This window comes from Schistocerca nitens, chromosome 10 (assembly GCF_023898315.1).
Source record: "Schistocerca nitens isolate TAMUIC-IGC-003100 chromosome 10, iqSchNite1.1, whole genome shotgun sequence".
NCBI lineage: Eukaryota > Metazoa > Arthropoda > Insecta > Orthoptera > Acrididae > Schistocerca > Schistocerca nitens.
The window spans coordinates 90,162,690-90,188,560 of NC_064623.1; the positions used below are offsets into that span (position 1 = coordinate 90,162,690).

General features: G+C 36.9%; 1 protein-coding gene across 1 annotated transcript in view; it reads right to left on the reverse strand.

Moving 5' to 3' along the window:
* The window catches only part of LOC126209905 (collagenase-like), a 391,700-nt gene that overhangs the window by 221,668 nt on the left and 144,161 nt on the right, over positions 1 to 25,871 (reverse strand). Inside the window, exon 4 of the mRNA XM_049939026.1 lies at positions 23,900 to 23,983. Within this exon, the coding sequence (XP_049794983.1) occupies positions 23,900 to 23,983 (84 nt within the window). The remainder of the gene's footprint in view (positions 1 to 23,899; positions 23,984 to 25,871) is intronic.

The window sequence follows — 25,871 nt, forward strand, 5'->3', positions numbered from 1 at the left end:
GATGTTCTCTAGTAAATTGTTGTTGTTATTGTTTTTAAAATGCCACCCATATTCGCACCATAGTTCACTTCTTTTACGGAAGCATTAACAATGATTGTATAATTTTGATGCCTGATTGACTTGGAGGACAGGTCTTGTTGCAATGTTACATAAATCCTACTCAGCCGGTAAATGGATTCTGTGGAAATTTGAATCCTGCAAACTTACTCATATGTTGTCTAGAGCTTTGTCAATTGGAATTCCTATTGCAATATATATACCTAACCCATCCCATTCTTTTTAACTCAATAACATGTGGCTTCACTCTTGCTTATGACCAATGTGGGTCTACAAAAAATTACTTGGTATGTTTCACCTTCATGTACTGTTTCTTTCATCTCTGCAGGGCACTTTTCATGCATTTTGTTGCTGACTCTAATTTTAAGATGTCTTGTGCTTTTGCCTGTGGAGATAAAGTTATCTCAGTGGATTTTCTTGCTGACTGTAATTTAATATGTCTTGTGCTTTTGCCTGTGGAGATAAAGTTATCTGACCGATGGCAACCATAATAATGTGTAGAGCTAACAGACCAATGCATTTTAACGAACTTTGAATGTGTTGTACTTTCAGCTTATTCTTTCCACTGTAAAAATTCGTTTTCATTTAAAAATTGCAGGTATTTGGAATTCATGTTGATTTCATAAGCAAATTGTAAAAGATATATCCAGTCTTATTTAGAACTACTTTATATTGATGATCTCCACTTAAAGATCAATGCCTGTTCCCACAAACCATGGATATTTTGTTGGTGGTGACACAAATTATTTTTAAGAGAAAAATTGTCATCACACATGTAGCTTTGGTGAGAAGCTGCAGGCCCTTTAGTGGTAACAGGCAGCTCCTGTTGATGGTGTTTGCAAACATGCTGCTTCAGATTCTTTCCATAGTTATATTTGTGCCCACACACTTTGCATTTAAAGGCACCCATTTGACTTACCACCATTAATTGCTGGTTTAACTTAAACACATGCAGCAAATAATTGAGGACATGGGTGTAAATGCTATTCTGAAAGGAACAGATTGGTACAAGAGGGAAATTTGTGTCTGTCTTTCTGACAGTTTTAACACATATGATGGTAACCTCATCATTGTGCAAGATTTCTTGTGGCATAATTCACGCAATGAATATGCCCTCTGAAACATTTCTGATGTTATATAACGCACCAGCGAAGTTATTAATTTTAGCTTCTTGAAGTAGTTTGAGTCTTGAAATATAATTGCCGAAGTTGTCGTCTAAGGTATGGCTAGTGCCCTAAACTTAAGAATGTCCTAATCTGACACTGTTGATAGATTCTTGGGATGTTTTCTATATAATTATTGTTATTCTTGTGGGCTATGCATGCATGTTTTATAGATTGGAAAGGAAGATCAAAATTGCTGGAGGAGAAAACAAATAAGTACTCTCAACCCCTATATATTTATTTTTGTCATTTACAGTAATGTAAGATTGTTCATTCACTGTCATCATGATTGAAGCAGGATTTCTCATTTAGTGCACAATGTAACTATGTATTCTTATATGTCGAGCTGAAATCTGTTTCTGTAATACTTTATTATTCATGGTATTTCATTTTGTACTAATGTATCTGCACTTGAATGATTGGCTGTATATTGTCAGGTTCACTCAGTGAACTTCGAATTCTTTTATACCAGATATGATGTATGTATCATGCTATAATTTCACTGTACTGTTGGTACCATATGTATGGAAGTAGTTCATAATGTTCTAAACTCTACAATTTTTAAATGTTAATATGGTTTACCTTCAAAATAAACAATTGAAATTGTGACATGTAGTATAGCACAGATTGTGTATTCAAATATAGTTTGATATGTCATTTGTACGACTAGTGAGAGAATCTAACAGTCTATGATTGAGTCTGTAGTTTTCAAAGTGAAAGGAATTCCTGTGTAAACTTTTTTAATGATTAACTGTTGACATTACTGCTCCTTCAAAGATCTTTTTGAAACATCAGATATTGAGTCCCAGGATAGATGCAGCTTGTTCTTCACATTTGTTTTACTCTGATGTGTTAATAACTTAGAGAAATTTAACCATTCAATAAAATAATATCATTAACGAATTTGCATCTTCATTATTGCTTTGCCTCTCCTACACAATTAAATGCTATTCTCTGTGCTATGGTGTCAGGAAAATCTGGTCATCCTAAATATGTTACATAATGTAAATGTACTGAAGGTGAAAACAAATTGAACCTCTGAAGCATACCTCACAGGTGGTTCACAATTTTATCCCCAGCACCTCCCTCCTAATCTCTCTCAATTTGAAAGTTAAACAACCCCTAGGCTGTGAGTAAGAATTCTTCACTCATTTCAATCACTAAAGCTCTTCCTGGAAGGTCTTGGAGAGAGCCACTGTTTTGTTTGGAAAGATATGCAAAGACGTAATACGTTACCAATGTTTGATGACTGGCTCAATTGGCAAGAGAGCAGATTCAGGCTGGTTCACAGATTTCGTTTTTCATTACTGTTTCGAAACTAGTACACTCTATTACACTGTGAAAGATTTCATTTTTGCGGTGTATGCATCACAAATGGTTCTCATTGGTATATCACTTCCCATGAAGCTAGGTTATTGTTCATGTTTAATAGTGGAAAAACTGGTATGTGACTTAAGCAAATAAAGGATTAACAGACACCATTTATCTTATTATCTTGCAGTTCCTTGGAATACATTTCTAATCAGTTTAATAGTTTTCTTTAATGAAATCCAAGTGCAGGCCACCATGTGGTAGAGTACTGCTGCTTGCTTGAGTTGAGAGTTGATGCCACCTATCATCATGCCAATTCTTATGACACATTGTGCAATTAGTGGTGGTGGTTGTTGGGATGTTTAAGGGGGACTAAACAGCGAAGGTCATCAGTCCCGAACAATTAGTCAGGATATTTTAATACCGTGGGAGATTGAGTTAGACTGGAGTCCAGCCCCTTTCTTCTTGTTAGGGCATATTGATTGTACAAGAATGTTTTCTATGTTCTGTGTTCTTACACATAATGCCTGGGGTTCTTGTTATGCATCTTTATATCCAATAGCCAAGATGTTGACTGCATAAGGATGCAATTGATGAAACTTGTGCTTCTGTGCAGAAAATTTTTGAAATAAAAATATTGGGTCTCACAGTACAGGTAATTGATAATATTTAAAGTCTTTTGGTGATCTGCAAAAATTTTCATGGGGAAATAGGATAGCTACATTTTCAGTTGTGATCTACTGAAAAAGCTTAATACCAAGAATGACCTCAAGAGAGAAATGTAAGCTAACTATCGATAAATAAACTGTCAACAGTCACTAAATATATTGGATCCAGTGTTATAATGAGACCGATGAGTTCTATTCATGGGATGAAATTTGCATTACTGCGATTAATTTCAATATGTTTTGGCAAATGTATATTTCACAGATAATTCAATTATATAATCTCTTTCACTGCCTCTAGAGTTTCTATGTCAACCTAATCTTATTATGATCTGAGGTACGTTGATAGATGTCTTTGTAGCATTTCATTGAGAAATGATGTTTCATTAAATACAGGATGCATAACAGTTACACATGTATGTTGCAGCTAAATATGTTATGAACTGACATAAATAACTTTCTGGGATACCGTGTTATACATTGTTATGTTTTCAGTGTGTGTTGTATCTGATTAGTAATATAAATCAGAAATGAAGTCAGACATTTTAACTATAGAGTGAGGGTTTTCAAAATAATAGAGATGGTATAATAATACTATTTAACAAAATAAAGCAGCAGTACATAATAATTATGTATAAATATGCGCAAAATGAGGTTAATTTTCACCTACCCCGACACATGGTTGGGGGATTCAGAAAAAATAAAGTGGAAATGCCCAAAATGGCTAACTGGGCACGAAGCAGGCAGTTGGCTGTCTTTATGCATCATAAAAGCATTCAGGATTTCATAGATTTCATAAACAACAACATTGAGTTATTAGATAAACTCTTGTTAAAAAGGAAAAAAAATAATTAAAAATATAACAGAATAATTTTGCTGAGCTGTAAATGTGAAACATATTTGGACAACCCTAACCACTCTCTGAACACACAAAAATCTACCATCAAAGAAAATGACAGAGGGTCTACTTTATCTGGTGTGTGGGTTTAGATGGGGAAGAAATCACATACACAACAATTTCTGTCAGGATGAGCATGCAGGCTGAGAATAGGTCTATGGTAGTAGATGACCCTGTAGCAGTGCTCAAGTGGGTAGCTACATTGTGTACTATAGAATGATATCTTCAGTATGTGTGAGACCCTCAATTTCTCAAACCATCAGTCAGGTGTCACTCACCCTCATACTGCGCTGTATGCATAAAAATCTTCTAGTAGTAAAAATATATGAGAGAAATGTGCAATAACCTCTTAGAGGGTCTCACTATCATGGATCATGTGGTGGAAGACACTGTGATGTGAAATAGGCATGTACCATGACAGCAACTGCCTGAACTGAGGTGATTAAGGGCACAGTAAAGGCTGATATGTGGCATTGACAAATACAGCCAGCCCACCTTTTGCTCTCTCATTGGTAATGTAATGCCTTTTCGTCAGTGGAGGCTATAGTCTCCCATCACAGGAGTGTCAATAGGTTCAAAAGTGTTCCTTACAAAAACACACAATGGTTTTTCCTGGGCTTCAGTCCCTATATGAGAAATCTGTAATCCATTACATGAGTGCAATTTCATCTACTTTGTTGCTTCTACACTGCTATTGTGACAGTGTGCAACTGATCAGTGGGGTAAGTGAAGTAGGACTTGCAGACTCAGATGTTGAAGCATCGCTGTTGAGTGGGTTGGGGAGTATTTAGCTTTTGGGTAGGATTCCAATCACTAGAGTTTGACATTGAAGCATTTTCTTCCATAGTCTTCTAGCTGTCATGGCCACTACTCTTATGTCCTCATGACGGGATCTCTTGTAGGTGCAGGATTTTGATCGTTTTTTGAGAGTGGGCTAGTGCATGTTTCTTTTGGTGTTGTAGGTAGTGGGGAGGAGTCATGCTAATATGACAATAAATAACCACTCGCACTCTCTTCACTTACTATGAATACTTTTATTCTCAGAGCATATACAAAATGCATGTAAGATAGAGTGCGTTCAATAGAGAACTCTTCTGATAAAGATACAGTTGTTCACGCTGCAGGCAATGACGTTATTCGGGGAGTAGAGCCAGTGATTGTACATACCCACAGTGTCTTCACTGCTGTAGCAGAACAGTCCACGAATACTGTGGTTTGGTGGCCTACAATTACTTTCTCAGTTCATTGAATGTGATTCCTTACATTGTTTTTACTTATTACATTTCATTTACTGCTTTGAGAATAGGGTATTCACTTCTCCAATCTGAGAGGCATCTGAAGTAGTTAAGATAAACCAGTGGGGTGGTTGTGCCTGCTTTATGTATGCCTTAATGTATTTGCTGTAAGATGCCGTACCCTTGTAGTAATTATCATATGACCAAAGAAGTGATATTTAAAACGTCACATGGTGCTGGTGATGAATAGCCTAACCACTAGACACATGAATAACTGTAATAAGTATGAAACTTAAGTCATAATAGTTGTAACAGTTTTTCCAGGTCTGTTTTGTTCCTACTAGTGACTTCCATTGATAAGCTGCTTCATATTTTAAAATCAGGTCCATGAGGTTCCTACATGTTACAGTTCCTTTACTTAAAATGAGGGAGTTGTACATCTCAATCTCAATCCAAAATTCTTCCATCGTTTCTACTATTTGGAGCATAGAAGCCAGCCTCACTGTTTCCTTTTCTATAAGTAGCATGCAACAACACAGGCCCATTATTAACATACATTGTCGAACATCAAACAGTTGGAACTCCAGGTAGCAATATCAACAATGTAGGAAAAGACATATTGCCACTTACCACAAAGATTACTAGTTAAGTTTTGCAGACAGACACAATTAAAACACACCTAAACATAAGCTTTCAGCCACAGCTTTCATCAGAAAAACAGAAACACACATAATTCATTCACAGAAGCAAACACACCTCACACACATATGACCACCAACTCCAGCAGCTTGGGCCAGAATGGGGGAGATCCCTTGCTTCTCTCATAATCATAAATATATAATTGTATACTTGACCGCTGATAGTTTTATCACAACTTTCAGAATAGCTGTTTAAGAACTCTGTGTCGTTGCGAATCTTTTTCATGGAACTGAGGTACTTAATGCCCTACAGCAACAGTCGGTCCTTTCATACAATGATAATAATATATGTTGGATTTATGTGTCTTTACACCGGTACTCAGTGACAGAAACTAGTGTGCAGTTCAAAGATTGGATCTCAACTTCACAGAGCTGTATTTTATGTTTTCTTGATTGTATGATTTTGATGATGGGTTGTTAAGTCTCTCGACTGTCCCATGATACTTCTTCCAGTGGTTTCTTTTTTTCTTATGACATGTAGTATCCATATTGTGAATGACTGTTTTAGAATTTTTTATCTGCTGCAAGTACTCTTTAGTCAGAGGAATCTGTTATCTGAATTTATAATAAAACGGTCTACTTCTTCTATGTATGACAACATATATTACACCATGCTTGGCCTGAGATCCACCCCATATACTTTGATGAATCTGTTGTACCAATCTTCTTTTCCTCGTCCTGTTGAGGTCTAGGCTGTCTCTAATGACACACCATCTATTGATAGCACCAACTGGCATGACAGCAACATGTGTGAAGCTGACTACCGTCACTGTCATCGGTAACCCCACATTAATGTGCCTCAGAGCTCCATATAGGTGTCCCTGATCATGACACTGGAACAGCTCATCAAAGTGTGCATTGGTGCCAGGGAAGCTGCCTTGTCCAGGTCACTACCTATGTCATATGCCACATTCCTGTCCAAATTGTTCCCCTCCCCATCCACCATCACCACATGGTCATCTTTTGAGAAATCCTTAAATGAAGACTTTAAGCCCTCCATCGCTTGATGCAGCCCTGTACTTGGTTTGAAAATGCTTGGGACCTTGTATGCTGCCCTATTTTTTCTGTACCTGAGGACTTACATCTTACCCACAGTTACTGCTTACCAGCAGCTCTTTTTTCTTCCCAACTCCTTGTATACTTCTAGGCTTCCTGGCATCAGTTGAAATGTATTGTACATTTCCTGCTCGAAGCCCTACCTGAGGCTCTTCTCCACTTAACTCTGGCAGTGGTAGGTAACTGTTTTGGTGTTGATAATAAAATTATCATATCACATTCCCTTTCTTCCTTCCAGCTATCAGTTCCCAGCCATTGTCCTCCCCTCTATCTCTCTTGATTCTGATCAGTTCTTCCTTGCTTCCTTTTCTGTTCTTCAATTAAAATGTTCCTACTGCAATCTTTGCAGTTCCAGGAGAGAGCCTCTTCTGTTTTCCCAGTGTTTTCCCCCCTGCATCCTCCCTCCCTCCCACTCCACAGTGAGAAAATTTCCTACAAGACTGGCAACAAATCAGCCTACTCACTATCCTATAACATCTTATATATTTATCACTCATGGTCGAATTCGTTAGAAGAATTAAGTTTAACTGTAAAGAATGAATTAGATTTGTCAAGAACGTGTTATTGGCTGAAGTACACAAACACAATGATATATTGTTTTCTGTTGTTGCCACTGTTTTCGTACTGATTTAGAGATATAGTGGCAAAAGAATTAATTAGTAGTTACTTTGGTTTAAGAGAAATCACTTTATAAAGATTGTTTCGATATGTTTTTAAACGTTTACAACTCAGAAATTGTATGCTTACATCGCGTCTGTCAACTAGTAAACAACACAGTGTTGATAAATATTAACTAAAGCGTTTAAATCTACTTTTCTGGTAAGAATAGACACTACTGAAACAAACAGCTGCCTTGTTTTATGGAAATTTAAATTATTAAGAAAACTTAAGCAGATATTTTAATGTTTATGTAACATAAAATTTCGGCCTTCGTCGCGAGTATTGGGATTTCTAATAAAAGAGATGCTTTTAAGAAAAAGGACTACTGAAAACGCTAAATATTCACTTTTTCGTAGCAAGAACAGACACTACAGCAAGTTTACAAAAGAAGAGCTCCTACTTCTTTAAGGCACTCTTGCAACCACACTACATTAAAGTCACTACAGATAAACTGAAAGTAAATTAATAAATAGCATGTATTTTTGGAGCGAATTAGTCATTCCATTGAAGCATTGTGTAATTATAACAATAATTGATGGGTTAGAATACACCTCCTTCAAACTTTACTTACATACACAAATACTATAAAATGTAATATGTCATGTGTCATGCATGGAAAATATGACTGGCTTCATAACGCTTTCGTTGTCAATATCATTTTTATATTCTTCATTTCTTTAGGTCTTATGAGTCAATGTACATTTTATAAACATAAAGATTTTGAGTCAATTAAGAACATCATAAACAAATTGATCTGTCTATCCTTATTAGATCATTGCTTCTATTCAGTAGCAGGATTTTTAGAACATTTGAGGCACAAGAGACTTGAAACAAGACAGTGCAGCTAATGCAAATAGTGCAAGCTTTTTGGTGAATCAACCTTAATATTTATGTACATACTGACATATTACAGTAGTTTTGCTGTGCTGTGTTACTGTTTTGATTTATGTTTGTTCTGTGTCTCATGATCTGGGAATGGATGAATAAATAAATAAATTCTGTTGCCACCTGCTGCATCACAAGCTTTTATTACCAAAATATGTAACACTGCCAACGGTATTATTTGTGAAGTATAAAGTTTTCCCGAAAGATCACATTATATTAAGCAATTAATTTGATGGTAATTGGCCCACATTATAATTAACAGATATCACATTTGTACTTCGCTTTCATTGACTATTTTAAGCCATTCGTGATTTTTTGTTCCACTCACATATTTGCTACGGTAGAATCTGTCAGTAAACTCAAGAGCGAGCAGCACTTCCGGTGGGTGAAGTGGCGTTTTCCGGAAGAACTCTGCCACTCACCTACAGGGGCACCCAAAATCAATTGCCCACTACCTGTCTAGCGCTGTAGATCGGCGTGCAGCGATACACGTCGTCCTGTTCGAGGGGTCTTAATTGCTAGTGTCGGTCATTTAATTTTGTATGCTTACTGATATACTTCAGTATTCGGAAGTGATGGATAATCGACCTGCTTTGCAAGAAAATGTGCAGAATACGAAGAAAAGGAGGTACTTGTGGAGTAACTAGCGTTCCATCGTCTCTAATGTTATTACAGCATGGGATAAAGAGGCGACACCATAAAACTGTTGACTAATATTACCAGTCCCGATCAGAGCAGTTTACGCAAATGTCAGCCTTGCCACAATAGGGCGCATAAGGAAGAAACGCAAAAATAAACTGCATGGTTTACTGGAATTGTCACGAAGGAAAACTAATACTTTTGGGAGGAAACTCATTGTTATAGTCAGTTTCACAAAATCGGTCATTCGAGAAACGACGGAGGACTTTTACATAAACCAAAAAGCAATGCTGACATTGCAGAAATTACTTACTGCTGTGAAACAAAAAATCCATTTTCGTTGACAGAAAGATGTTTTACATAAGACACTGAGTGAAATGGGATTTACCTAGAAAAGATCTGCAAGTAAACGAAAGATTCTGGTAGAGAGAGTGGATACAGTTGGCTGAGGATGTAAGTACCTGAAGTAAGTGAGGAAATTAAGAGAGATAGGCAGAAAATTTTTTTGTATTGATGAAACTTGGGTGGACAACAATAGTACATATAGAAAATGTTGGTAGGGCCCTGGTGTTGATAGCATTGTGGACAACATTAGCACGATTATGGTGGTCAATATTGGGTTAAAAGATGGGTTTTTACCCTATGCACAGTTAATTTATGAAGCAGGATGTGCAACAGGGGACTACCATGGGTAAATGAACTACATAAATTTTTCAAATTGGATATCGAATAAAGTAATTCTGAATCTGTCACTGAACTGTGTTATTGTTATGGACAACAGTTCAGGTCACAACAAGGAGCATTACAAAGCTCCAACTAGGTCCTCAAATAAAAGAGAAATGATTGAATTGTTGTTAAAAAATAATGTGTAAGCTGAATTATCAAAGAGAAAAACAAAATTATTTGATTTAATTAAACAACAAAAGTCAGAAGACAAAGTATTTGTATTTAATAAAATAACTGAAATTCATGGATACACTGTCCTGCAACTTCCATTGTACAACTGTGACTTACATCCAATTGAAATGGCGTGGGAAAAATTTTTATTTCGCCAGAGGAAGAAATATGCTTGGAGATATTTCCATGACGAAGTTGCTGCAGTTGGTGAAAGAAGGTATGAAGCAATTTTCTGAGTTTCCGTTTTTTATTCCAAACTAAATTTTGCAGTAACCGAGAAAAAGCATATACAAACACTTGTCGCAACTGTTACAGGGTTTTAAAGGATAACTCAAGATGACAGGAGTGCATACTGCCTCCGCGTAAGAAATTTAAAGAGAGTACTGGGTTAAAGATGGGATTATTGAAGACCTACTAGATGCTCTAGTTGTTAATTTACAAAGTGACGACGATGACGATGACAACGATAATGACAGTGACACTGTTGATGATGACCTCTAAAATATGATGTATGTAAATAGACAATGAATAATTTCTTAAAAATGCGTTGTGTGTCATTACAATCCTGACTATGATAATACACTATAAAATTTCTTTGTTAGACATGTACTACATAGTAATAAAAGTGTTAAACAGTTTTCCAAGATAAATACAGTCAGATGTGATCCAAAGCAATAAATATCTCCATCACTAGTTGTACAAAATCATAATAATTTAAGAACCTCACAATAACATTACTTAACTCTTCACTAGTAGAACGTGATTCAGTCATGTAAAACTTTTAATGCTTATGAAGCAACAACATTTGAATGTATTCTGTCACTAAAACTCTATCTCGGATACTATTCACCTGAGTCTATTACATATTGCTTAAAACACCTGTGCAATAGCTATCCTTAACACTGCTACAATTTCCTTCGAAACAAGTACACCAATTATGGACTTTTATGTAAAAAACTTGACATATGAGGTGTGTTCACACATTAATTTTTATTTTCTGGTAAGAACTTTGTTTTTTAATATACAGCAATGTTATCCTCTTCAAAAGATTTCCCATTACGTACTATACACCTACGCCAGCGCTTTTTCTATTTGGAACTGTTTCTTTCTTTAATCTCAACCATACTTGTAAAGCTGTTATCCCCTATGGCCCACTTTATAATATTTATACCGCTTTTACTCACCAAAAGCAATATTTCTAAAATTTGATACATTTTATTCCGTTCTTATAACAAAATTTAATACAGATTCTCTACTGTATTTTTATTCAAAATAAATTATCGTTGATACTACCAAAACACATGTAACTTTTTTTGCAGCAGACAACAGAGTAAATACCCAATATGCATAACATTGTAGATATACTTTTCATACATGTTTAGGAAGTCAGTGATAAAAAAGTAGTGCAAATACAACACGCAAAATTATAAATTTCTCATTACTTTTTAAACACTCTTCCTGTTGCAAGAATTGTCAAGTTTCAATGCAGGCCTTCAAAGAAAATTTCTACCTGTTAGTGGAAATGCAAAGTAAGAACAAGTCTTAAATTCTACAGATTGATTCCACCATATGGGGTTCGTTTTACTAAAAGCAGTAGAGGAACATACAGACACAAGAACAGGCATTCGGTTCTGTGTTTGTAGTGGAATCACTGACTTTGGTTCTTATGTTAAAATTATTTAGTCTATAATGTTGTGTTTTGGAAGAACCTATCGTCTTGGTACTCGCTCGCTCACTCTACAGTTTACCAACAGACTATACTTCGTATTACCCTTCCAAGTACCATTAGGTACCAGTAAACAATTTTAAGTTATAAATACTTCTACTTCATCCATAATACTTGTTATCAGAGTCATGCCTGTAAACACTCACATTAATACCTGAAACTTAAGATCTTTGCATTATATGTTGCAAACTTATTTTTCTTGTTCTAGGAGTAACATATCTGCGAAATTGATGTGTTTCCTTTTAGTCGGGTTGGGTGGAGCATCTTGTCGATCAGGGGTGGACCTTAAGTGTGGTGGTGGTGGGGGGGGGGGGGGGGGACTATGTGTTGGGATCTTCGCAGGCAGTAGAGAAGTGGCACTGAAGTGTGTAGCTGATCGGTGATCCCTTCCAGGAACAGGTCATAGGTAGGTTTCTCCTGCTGGCCTGTGGGACCTAACCACACCTGTTGGCCTGTAGCTTAATGTGTTTCCTGAGCAGCCTCTTATTTAAGGTGAACCAAGTAATACAGTATAAGAATTTAAACTACATTTATTAGCTACTGGCAATCACAGGTACTGATGTATATCTCATTAGCCAGTGGAATTAATAATTCTAGTATGTGTAGTGTTTGCAACTATGATTTTGCGTTAGGTGTGGAGCAGTTATGGAAAAAACAGGCGCATAACATGACCACTGAAATGAAGGTAAGTGCAATGTTCAGAGATAGGTAGTATTTCAATACTGAAACAATACTTAATCTTCAGTTGCCTGCTGTAAGATCGTGGCATGTTAAGACAAAAATGTTTGCATCAAGTGAATTGCCTTAAAGTTTTAGTGAAGCGTGAGACACACACACACACACACACACACACACACACACACACACATGCAGTACTTCTCTCATGAACTGAGAGGAAACGTGGCGCATGTGAATGTAAAAAAATTCGATTATTGTATCACAACTGCGTAAGATACAACAGACTGACAAATTAAATCTCTTCCACATCCATGTTGAATTATCCAAATTCAAAATGTCTGCCACAATACGTCAGCAACGGTAAAAATACATTGTGCTTGTCAAATCTTACAGCGTTATTTTCAGACACATTCACATCAAAAATGGTGCCTCAGGCATTTTACTGAATTCTCAAATTGAGTGTATAAATTGCACCTTTGTGCTTCATTCCTTGAAAGAATCATGCCAAACAGACATTTCACATTTTAAAAGTTTTCTGTAATGTTTCACATTTGCAAGCACCATTCTAGGGTGGAGGAAGGTAACACATCATTTTCTACAGCAGAAAAATATAATTGGTGATTTCAATTTGCCATTATTACTTTTCGTTACTAGTGTTTCAACATTTCTCGTGCCCATCTGTGAAACCAACTTTTGAGTAAGATTGGATTACTTACCTACTGTAACTAGGGTTCCAAAGCTCTCTAAATTGTCTTTTCCACAATTAGCTAGCAAATAATACAAAAAAATATAATTAAAGTATGCAATATAAAAACACTCAATGGAGCCACATACAGATAACTTAGTGAATGCCATTTTAGGGAGGTAGGAAGAAAGTCATTTCATGAGATCTTTATTTGCAATGTGTAACTTAAGCTGAATGCTTTTGTAATACACAAGGAGAACTTAATTAAGTGAAGTATTTAACTACTACACATCACAATCAAAGATGGTTGTGGAATGAGATAGAGATGTCTAAAAATACAGGTGAAACAAAATGGAGATATATGGTACTTATCTCGAAAATACATTTTTTTCCACCAAAGTATAAATATTTACTACAGTAAGTAATGGTTTGAGCTATACGCATGCACACATGCGCTCGTGCACACACATGCACATGTACACACACACACACACACACACACACACACACACACACACACACACACACACATGTTCACGTCTTGCTTACCATAGTACACAAGTCCAGTCTCCGATTTCTGATTATGAACATAAATTCAAATACTGCCCCAAAAGAAAGTTGTATTATTTCACAAACTATGTAAGATTTCTGAACAAAAATAACATCACACTTGTCTCATAGCTTAATTTTCATATAAGTTGTAAAGAATATACACTTGTGTTGCATACTGGTACAAGTAGTAGAAGATATAGTTTAAGCTCACTTGTTGATGACTTAAGTTTGATTGTTTTACACCACTTATCAAGTGGAACAGAACTTTAAATTCAATATTTCCACATTGTAGTAATCTGTATTACTTATTAATATACATGTGCCTTGCATACAGATGTGATTGAGATGATGAGCACCACTTCTACACTGACTTACAGCGCAAAGTACTCTTGTTGACACAAATTTACAAAGTAAACAATGTAATCCTCATAGCTAAATACGTCGAAAACTCATGTCTAAAATCTACATCACTGCCAACCAAACGTTTTGGTGATCCCGTGATAACGTATTGACTTCACCATGCAGTTCAAAACATTGTGTCCTTCTGACATTAGACAATAGGAAACATAACGCTTCGATGAGATAGCATACTGAACAACAATAATAAACATTCATATGGGCGTCTATTGAGGATTCTTATAATTTTAAAATCACCCAAACATTATAAGAAGGAGAAAGTACATCTTGCAGAACAAAATGTCTGTTTCTTCTGCTGTAATGCTGAGCAAGCAAGGTAGTGATTGGTGGGACAAGCAGTCTGGCGTTTTGAACAAAAATAGTATTCTAGAATCAGAAGCTGACAGTGTACACGATATAACTTCACACTACACATGTCAGAAATCGACAGTGTTGTTAACTACTGGATCATAAGTTCTGTTCTAGCACTGGAAGCTGACAGCATGTGAATGTACAGCAGGTTCAGCTAACGGAGAGTCAGATATCAATGTTACTATAGAACTGAAACAGGTTGCCCCATGTTACAGTAAAACTGTAACAAGTTGCTCTCCACATTACAGCAAAGCTAAGTTGCTGCATATCGCTGTGAAACTGTAACAAGTTGCCATCCATGTTTCTGTAAACTTCAACAAATTTTTCAGCGCCACAGCATTTTGCAGTGCAACCATTTACCAGTGTAACCATTTTTGATACTGTTGGTTGGACAATTATAGTCATTCTGTAATGGAACAGCATTCTCTTAAGACTTTCTTAGTGTTGTAAACTACAGATAACTTATTAATGATAATTTCAATCCGAATATGGCGAAAGATGTTCCATCAGATAAATGTAACAGTGTACTGAATTAGTTATCAACCGAATTTATTAATTCATGTTGTAAGTTGAGTTATTTAAGTAAGTCATATTTCTGGAGTCTGGTTACTTCCCCGGAAAGTAACAGTATTAGAATGAGAAGAGTGTCATTGAGCAAATAAAATTGTAAAGTCATTTGGGCTCTGAACTGCCAGGATTTTCCTTGTCGTTTCCATTTTTGACAAGAAAAGCTAGTGATAGACATGTAATAGGAAAGACAGACGTTTGTTAAGAAAAACTGTGAGTTACTGTGTTTTTGGGATAATTATCGTAATTGTTAACTCTCAGCAGTTTTATCTTATTACCTGAAGCACATTAGATTGAATTTGTTTAAAACCTATCCCGCAGTTATCATTTGTTATGTGGAACACTAACAGCAGTGCAATGCTCATTCTCATAAAAAGTGGAGACATGACAATTTGGTGGGTTGCATAACCACAGAATTTAATTAAATTCATATCTATTGTTACTAAAGAGTCATGTAAATTCAATTTGGGAAGAATAACTAATTTAATTTCTATCAGAATAGTTTAGCACAGTCTTATTGTAGCTAGAGATCTTGACAAATTGTAACGTATCCACTCCAATTAACCACTAATGTAACAACAAAATATATTGAAATTTTTTTGTATGTATTTTATAAAATATTTGCTTCAATCATTACACATAGGTTTCAAGTTATGTACAAGTGTGCAAGTGTATACACTAATAATTGTAGCTACAGAAGTGAGTGATGGTTGTCAAAGAAAATAATGATGTAAAACTTGATCTGTAATCTTACCTTGATCAGTATCAACAGTTACGTATCTCTGCACTGGGGAAGTACAGATGACTTAGTGGGTGTGAAAAATTATTACACACAGCAGATTTTTCAGAGAGACGAAGACACAGTCCGCAGTAGGTAGTAAGTGGAGTATGATGCAGTGCGATTGGTCTCTTTCTACAGAGGCAGAATGAACTAACTGTGCTAGATCTGACAGGATGTGAGTTGTATTTGCTGTGTAAATAACCTGAGCAGCGGCCTATGATATTTATTTTGTGTGTAACGCCAATTTGTGATAGCTGCTATATGAGTACAAGTAGTTGGAATAATGTAGGGTTGTATCTCGTATCGGTGTGACTGTTATAGTATTTCAGGAAAGAGGAATAATACAGCAGATGCCATGTCACAGGTTTCTGGTCTAAATAATAATTACCAGTCTCTAATAAATCATCAACATCATGTACAGAAGGTGGAGTACAAACAGACGTAAATGCACGTCAAGAGGATAGATTCTATATGGGTTGTTATAGGAAATTAAAGGTCCCATATTTAAGAGCAGCCACAAATTGACCCCATAATTCGTCGATTACGACCATCAACAAGCAAGATCGAAACATTGTTGATGCATTTTCTGTAATAGGGTTCAAATTAATCATTTTTGTTAGTTTTGTACAATGTAAGACATAAAAGAAACAAAGTGTGTTAGTGAGAAAAATATTATTCTGCTTAACTATTCATTTTACATAACACAGTGTGTGACTTCAAAGAACTTCAAAGCAATTTCATAATTAATGGAGCGATCAGTAGTTTTGCTTCACAGCAAATGCGACAGTGTGCGTTTTCAAAGTGATTACCTTTCCATGTATTGTATGAACTGGTTCAGATACCTAAGGCCTTCGACAATGAAACATGTCAGTGTTTTTGCACACGATTATTAATAAGAAAATTCACTGTTTTAAAGCAGTTACTTCATCCTCAGCTAACTGGTACAATGTTTAATATTTTGTTGTGACTATGTGAAAAAGCACTGTTTCTGCATTGCGTTTCCTTGGCAACAGTAAATGTGGTTATTACGCTGCTTATTAAAACTGACGAAAGTAACAAATAACACACAAGTTATTACGAAACTGAGATAATAGCTGCCGCTGCTTTTAAGTCTGAAAGTGTGCACATCAGAGAATTAATTACTGTGGAAGGTAATACAAATATTAATTATGAAATGGACAATTCATAGTAGCAGATTAAGTTGTGTGTTTAACCTTGATTTTAGGTAGAATTACCAATTCTCTACTAAACGCTCCAGATTAAGCACAGTGGCTTAAATAATGTTGAAACAGGTTTACACAAGGTTAACATTTGAAAGAAAGTTCAGTTGAAGCCAAAACATTTCTAAAACTCTTCATTTTGTTATGCCGTGTGAGTTTGTAGTTAGACACTATGATAGCCTTGAACTCTGAAGCAGGATCATGCAGTTTAGTAGTCCTGGGGAGCTACGCATAAAAAAGACGATAAAAGCCTACTGTAATTACAAATAGAGTAAAGATGCATAGGGTCACTGTAAGCTGACATGGTATCTGTCATTACTCCGCATGTGAAAAACTGTGACCGCTCCCAGATTTCATTGTGTGTGACAATGATATATCACTGCAAATACAGAGATGTCAGCAAGTCCAATCATGTCATTAACTAAACATTTTTAGTCTTGTAATTAAATTAGCCATATTTGTGAAGTTTGTTTACTTCCTCAGAAAGTAATAGTGTGTTACGATGAGAAGAGTATCACTGAGCAAATAAAATTCGAAAGCCATTTGACCTGTGAAATGGCAAAATTTTCTCTGTCGTTCCCATTTCTGACAAGAAAAGCTAGTGACAGTTAAGTGACGGGAAAGCCAGACATTTGCTAAGAAAAATTATGCTTTACTGAGTTTTTGGGATAATTATGGTAAAAGTTAACTTCCAAAAGCTTTATCTTATTATTTCAAGCACATTATTTTAAATTTACTTAAGTCCTATCCCACAGTTACCATTTGTTAAGCGGAATAGCAACTGCAGTTAATGCGGTGTTCATTCATGTAAAAGGTGGAGACCTGTTAATTTGCTGGCTGCATTATGACAGGATTTAATTAAATTCAGTCATTTCTGTAAAGGAAGTAGTTGTACATCTTGTGAAATTGTAAGATATCCATTCTAATTAACCACTAATGTAACAACACAATATATTCAAATTTTTTGTATGTATTTTATAAAATATTTGCTTCAATCATTACATGTAGATTTCAAGTTATCTACAAGTGTCCAGGTGTACATACTAGTAATTGTAGCTACAGAAATGGGTGGAGGTAATCAAAGAAAATGACAATGTAAAACTTGATCTGTAATCTTACCTTGATCAGTATCAGTAGTTATGTATCTCTGCATTGGGGAAATACAGATGATCAGGAGGGTGTAAAAAGTTATTACACACGGGAGAATTTTCACAGAGACAAAGACACAGTCTGCAATAGGCAATAAGTGAGGTATGACACAGGGACAGTGCTCTCTACAGAGGCACAATAAACGGACTGTGGTAAATCATACATGATGTGAGCTGTATTTACTCTGTTAAGAAAATGAGCAGTGCCTTGTGATATTTATTTTGTGTGTAAAGTCAATTTGTGATAACTGCTATATACCTACAGCCTTTAGCAACACAGCATATCAGTGCTTTTGCACAAGATTATTAACACGAGAATTCACTGTTTTAATGCTGTTACTTTGTCCTAAGCTAGCTAGTACAGTTATTAATATTTTGTTGTGACTATTTGAAAAAGCACTGTTTCTGCATTGACTTTCTTTGGCAACAGTAAACGTGGTTATTACACTGCTCATTAAAACTGACGAAAGGAACAACTAATACACACATTATTAGCTAACTGAGATAATAACTGCTGTTGCTTTTAATGTTTGAAAGTGTGCACAACTCAGAATCAAGTAAGTGATTATGGTATTACAATGGAAGGGATTAAAGCATTAATTAAGAAACTGACAATTCATAGCAGGGGATTAAGTGATGTGTCTAACTTTGTTTCTGGTTAGAATTACCAATTTTCCAGTAAACGTTCGACATTGAGCACAGTAGCCTAAATAATGTTCAAACAAGTTTACACAAGGTTAGTAGTTGAAAGAGAGTTTAGTTGAAGCCAAAACAATTCTAAAACTCTTCATTTTGTTATTGCTTGTGAGTTTGTAGTGAGATACTATGATAGCCTTGGACGCTGAAGCAAGGTCTTGTAGTTCGGTAGTCTCGAGGTGCTACTCATAAAAAATACGAAAAGTCCACTGTAATTAGAAATAGAGTAAAGATGCATAGGGTCACTGTAAGCTGACAGGGTGTCTGCCACTACCCCACATATCAAATACTGTTACCACTCCCAGATTTCATTAGGTGCAACAATAATATATCACTGCTCATAAAGAGAAGTCAGCAAGTCCAATCATGTCATTGACTTAACATTTTGATACTTGTCCTGGATCATACGCCTCCCTTCTCCCCAATCTCTCGCCCATGCAGCTGAAATGATAAATGATACAGCACTTCATAACTAGTGCAAAAATGCTCTAGAATGTGAATATGTTCCTGTTTATTTAAAATACTCTGACTGTAAAGTGGGGTACCAGCTGCCTCATTATACCTTCCTCAGCATCTTTAAAAATATTCCCATACATTTTGGCATGCAAACATTTAGCGCTATTTTTAACATGCAACTCACCTCATGCTCCGAAACGCTCTCCTAACTGTAATTCACACACACCAATTAGCCTATCGCTGTTAGTCGCTCATACCCATTCGCTCCCAGTTGACCTTTATCACTTATTCATTCTGTGGCTTCTCACTCTCACTATCTCTGTCTTCCTCGTTGTCATTATCATACAATTTGTCTCTCATTATCACTGGCTCTTATCCACTTTTATTTTTTTCTCTTTATCTTCATTCCTCCCCCCCCCCCCCCCCCGCCCTCTGGAACTATCCCTTCACCCTTTTCCTAGCACTGTTCTGTCACTTCCACTATTTTCATGGCAACTGTGTCCTTTTCTTCCTCTCACACTGCTAGTCCTTCATTCACTCTTTTTATAACACAACTATCTTCCAGTACTTATTACTGTAAAAAATTGCCCCATATTATAGCAAAATGGTTAATAGTTTCTCCATGTTATAGCAAAGCAGTAGTAAGGCGCTTCATGTTACAATAAAACATTAATAGCTTTCCCCATATTATAGCAAAACTCTGTACTGCTACTCAAACTTAAATAGTATTCTATTTTTCTGTCTATGTGTATGTGTAATTATCAGAATGAAATTGTAATAAATTGCTGCATCATACAGTGAAGCTCTAACACGTTTACCCATGTTATAGCAAAGTGGTCAAAAGTTGCTCCCTGTTACAGCAATCCATTGTCAAGGTGCTGTTAAATGTCACAGGAAAACTGTAAATGTTATATCGAAACCTGGTACAATTGTTGTTGTGGTCTTCAGTTCTGAGACTGGTTCGATGCAGCTCTCCATGCTACTCTATCCTGTGCAAGCTTCTTCATCTCCCAGTAGCTACTGCAACCTACATCCTTCTGAATCTGCTTGGTGTATTCATCTCTTGGTCTCCCTCTACGATTTTTACCCTCAACGCTGCCCTCCAGTACTAAATTGGTGATCCCTTGATGCCTAAGAACATGTCCTACCAATCGATCCCTTCTTCTAGTCAAGTTGTGCCACAAACTTCTCTTCTCCCCAATCCTATTCAATACCTCCTCATTAGTTATGTGATCTACCCATCTAATGTTCAGCATTCTTCTGTAGCACCACATTTCGAAAGCTTCTATTCTCTTCTTGTCCAAACTATTTATCGTCCATGTTTCACTTCCATACATGGCTACACTCCATATAAATACTTTCAGAAACGACTTCCTGACATTTAAATCTATACTCGATGTTAACAAATTTCTCTTCTTCAGAAACGCTTACCTTGCCATTGCCAGTCTACATTTTATATCCTCTCTATTTCGACCATCATCAGTTATTTTGCTCCTCAAATAGCAAAACTCCTTTACTACTTTAAGTGTCTCATTTCCTAATCTAATACCCTCAGCATCTCCCAACTTAATTCGACTACATTCCATTATCCTCCTTTTGCTTTTGTTGATGTTCATCTTATATCCTCCTTTCAAGACACTACCCATTCTGTTCAACTGCTCTCCCAAGTCCTTTCCTGTCTCTGACAGAATTACAATGTCATTGGCGAACCTCAAAGTCTTTATTTCTTCTCCATGGATTTTAATACCTACTCCGAATTTTTCTTTTGTTTCCTTCACTGCTTGCCCAATATACAGACAGAATAACATCGGGGAGAGGCTACAACCCTGTCTCACCCCCTTCCCAACCACTGCTTCCCTTTCATGTCCCTCAACTGTTATAACTGCCATTTGGTTTCTATACAAATTGTAAATAGTCTTTCGCTCCCTGTATTTTACCCCTGCCATCTTCAGAATCTGAAAGAGAGTATTCCAGTCAACATTGTCAAAAGCTTTCTCTCAGTCTACCAATGCTAGAAACGTAGGTTTGCCTTTCCTTAATCTAGCTTCTAAGAAAAGTCGTAGGGTCAGTATTGCCTCACATGTTCCAATAGTTCTATGGAATCCAAACTGATTTTCCCCGAGGTCGGCTTCTACTAGTTTTTCCATTCGTCTGTAAAGGATTCGCGTTAGTATTTTGCAGCCGTGGCTTATTAAACTGATAGTTTGGTAATTTTGACATCTGCCAACACCTGCTTTCTTTGGGATTGGAATTATCATATTCTTCTTGAAGTCTGAGGGAATTTCGCCTGTCTCATACATCTTGCTCAACAGATGGTAGAGTTTTGTCAGGATTGGCTCTCCCAAGGCTGTAATGTTATCTACACATGGGGCCTTGTTTTGACTCAGGTCTTTCAGTGCTCTGTCAAACTCTTCACGCCGTATCGTATCTCCCATTTCATCTTCATCTACATCCTCTTCCATTTCCATAATATTGTCCTCATGTACATCACACTTGTATAGGCCCTCTATATACTCCTTCCACCTTTCTGCTTTTCCTTCTTTCCTTAGAACTGGGTTTCCATCTGAGCTCTTGATATTCATACAAGTGGTTCCCTTTTCTCCAAAGGTCTCTTTAATTTTCCTGTAGGCAGTATCTATCTTACCCCTAGTGAGATAAGCCTCTACATCCTTACATTTGTCCTCTAGCCATACCTGCTTAGCCATTTTGCACTTCCTGTCGATCTCATTTTTGAGACGTTTGTATTCCTTTTTGCCTGCTTCATTTACTGCATTTTTATATTTTCTCCTTTCATCCATTATATTCAATATTTCTTCTGTTACCCAAGGATTTCTACTAGGCCTCGTCTTTTTACGTACTTGATCCTCTGCTGCCTTCATTACTTCATCCCTCAAAGCTACCCATTCTTCTTCTACTGTATTTCTTTCCATTCTTCTTCTACTGTATTTCTTTCCCCCATTCCTGTCAGATGTTCCCTTATGCTCTCCCTGAAACTCTGTACAACCTCTGGTTCTTTCAGTTTATCCAGTTCCCATCTCCTTCAATTCCCACCTTTTTGCAGTTTCTTCAGTTTTAATCTACAGTTCAGAACCAATAGATTGTGATCAGAGTCCACATCTGCCCCTGGAAATGTCTTACAATTTAAAACCTGGTTCCTAAATCCCTGTCTTACCATTATATAATCTATCTGAAACCTGTCAGTATCTCCAGGCTTCTTCCACGTATACAACCTTCTTTTATGATTCTTGAACCAAGTGTTAGCTGTGATTAAGTTGTGCGCTGTGCAAAATTCTACCAGGCGGCTTCCTCTTTCATTTCTTACCCCCAATCCATATTCACCTACTACGTTTCCTTGTTTCCATTTTCCTACTACCGATTTCCAGTCACCCGTGACTATTAAATTTTCGTCTCACTTCGCTATTGAATAATTTCTTTTATTTCATCATACATTTCTTCAATTTCTTCGTCATCTGCAGAGCTAGCTGGCATATGAACTTGTACTACTGTAGTAGGCATGGGCTTCGTGTCTATCTTGGCCACAATAATGCGTTCGCTATGCTGTTTGTAATAGCTTACCCGCATTCCTATTTTTTTATTCATTATTAAACCTACTCCTGCATTACCCCTATTTGACTTTGTATTTATAACCCTGTATTCACCTGACCAAAAGTCTTGTTCCTCCTGCCACTGAACTTCACTAATTCCCACTATATCTAACTTTAACCTATCCATTTCCCTTTTTAAATTTTCTAACCTACCTGCCCAATTAAGGGATCTGACATTCTACGCTCCGATCCATAGAACACCAGTTTTCTTTCTCCTGATAACAATGTCCTCTTGAGTAATCCCCGCCCGGAGATCCGAATGGGGGACCATTTTACCTCCGGAATATTTTACCCAAGAGGACACCATCATCATTAACCATACAGTAAAGCTGCATGCCCTTGGGAAAAATTACGGCTGTAGTTTCCCCTTGCTTTCAACCATTTGCAGTACCAGCACAGCAAGGCCGTTTTGGTTAGTGTTACAAGGCCAGATCAGTCAATCATCCACACTGTTGCCCCTGCAACTACTGAAAAGGCTGTTGCCCCTCTTCAGGAACCACACGTTTGTCTAGCCTCTCAACAGATACCTCTCCATTGTGGTTGCACCTACGGTACAGCTATCTGTATTGCTGAGGCACGCAAGACTCCCCAACAAGGGCAAGGTCCGTGGTTCATGGGGGGGCAATTACTCAGTCTTAAATAGTGTCCTGTCGCCACATGTTGCCTGGGTGTATGTGTAACGGATCTCGCCTTCTGGCATGGATGGATATGGTGTTATGGGCGCTCATTAGTGTAGTCTTTAGCGCCCGTCCTTCTGGCAGGTTGAACTACTGGAAGTAGTAGTACTGGACGTTTCAGCTGCTGGGAGGTGAACAGTCTATCAGAAATGCTACTAAAATTAACAGACACTTACCAGCTTCGGGTGCTCGTGTTGGTCTATATTCCTCAACGACCACTGGTTTTGCTGCTGTCACACCTAGTTCCCAGAGCCCTGGCTCTGGAAACATGGGAAAAAGGAGCCCAAAATTAGTTATGCAAGGCAATCTAATGGAAGCATGTAGGTGACCTGCAAAGAATATCATATTTTACTAGCAAAATGAATGGATAACTTACAACATAGGCAAGAGAAAATATGAATTTATACAAGTCATCATGTAGAGAGCAATTTGTAAAATGATGTGATACTCTATCTGCCCAGTCACAGGCCATTCACTATGTATATGTACAAAGACAAAGGCGACATGAACTACAGTAACGTTTGTGGCAGTGTGGCCAGTCTAGATATATTCTGTGGAACTGTTTGCTTTACAGAGCATTGTGTAATGATTGCCAGACTTAAAGGACATGGATCTCAAAAACGTATTGCTGACACTGATCCATGCTACTCAATCTGAAATTACTTGGAGGAGAGACAATAGTTGACAGTAATGGTGAGCTATAAATACGACATTTCATATCAAAATAAAAGATAACAGTGTCATGATTTTACAAGAAAGTGTGGTAAGCTCTATAGTACATTATAGTAATGTCTGTCATTCATCTTAGCTCAACATCTAAATCACGAGGAAGTGGAGTGACTCAGTTCTCCAGATGGACTAATGGTAGGTAACGGAAATGTGTATGCTCATTCTCCTTATGTCCCCAGTAGGTGTCCATTGAGGGTTCAGCAGTGCAGTAGAAGGTTGAGTTTTATATTATAAGTTATCTGATGCAAATTGTCTATGACTAAAGGAATACTGTATAACAGGGACCAATTAAATGACGCAATGGCGTTAGTAAGACACTGACCACATATACAGGAGGATGGAGTCTTGTGGTTCTGGCTGTGATGTAAGTATTCCATGGTTTTCCTAAATCATTGTAGGAAAAAGACGCGATGGTTCCTTCTTCAATCACATGTGTGACCAACTGTCATATCCTGGCGAAGCATATACATTCTGTGTTGAAACGCGTATGTATTCAGTACCAGCGATGGCGAGGCATGACAGAATCTCTGACCAGAGAGTTGTTTATCGTTGCTAGTCTGCGCTTGACTGCGCGAGAGTTCAGTTGCATGTAGCGAGTCGGCAGGAACAGTTCAGTTGCGAGTTGGACTCAGTCGGATGTAGCGTGTGAGGATTCGGCGGGCGTCGACATGGGTCTATGGTCAAGGTTCGGGACGAGGTATATTGTTAAGTAAGGTAATGAAGCAGCATTGCGCACATCTGATATTGTAATGTATGTTAATCGTAATTAATTTGTTCAAGAAATGCCCCAATAATAATTATGTTTTCAAAGTAATCGTTTAAAAAAAAAGAATCATTCCAACTGAAACAATATTTCCTATGCCTTTCCTCCCAGAATCAATTTAGCAGATTAATTATTGCACAGGGCCTAAGGTCAGCGATGCTGCCCTATTATTGTGGGTTTAAGGATTAATCTTAATTTCTTAATTTTTGTGTCGAGTGTATATTTGGGTCATTATTATTCTATAATTTTTGTGGGGAGCAAACATTTGGCTCGTTTTCATTATCACAGACTTTTCTTTTATTTCTGCTGGGAGGTTACGTTTAGCACGATGACCATTTACAATTAAATATTGTCTTTTTTAAATATCTGTGGGGAGGCTACACTTGGCGACATCCGGAACAGGATCGTATTTCTTTGAGAATCTTCTGAAAAGTAGTCAGATATTTGCTCTTATTTACTTAATGTAATTAGCATTTTTGGCGCAACGCTTTTACTAATTTTGTGACTTTATTCCACAGATCATCGGCAATTCGTTGCTCTTTGTTGTATTTGTGTTTGTTGCATTTTGTATTGTCTTTGTCTCATTTGTGAATAATTGTGACTTGTGTAAAAATGCCGCGAAAGACTATTAATAGTGCATCGCGAGGTATAATGAG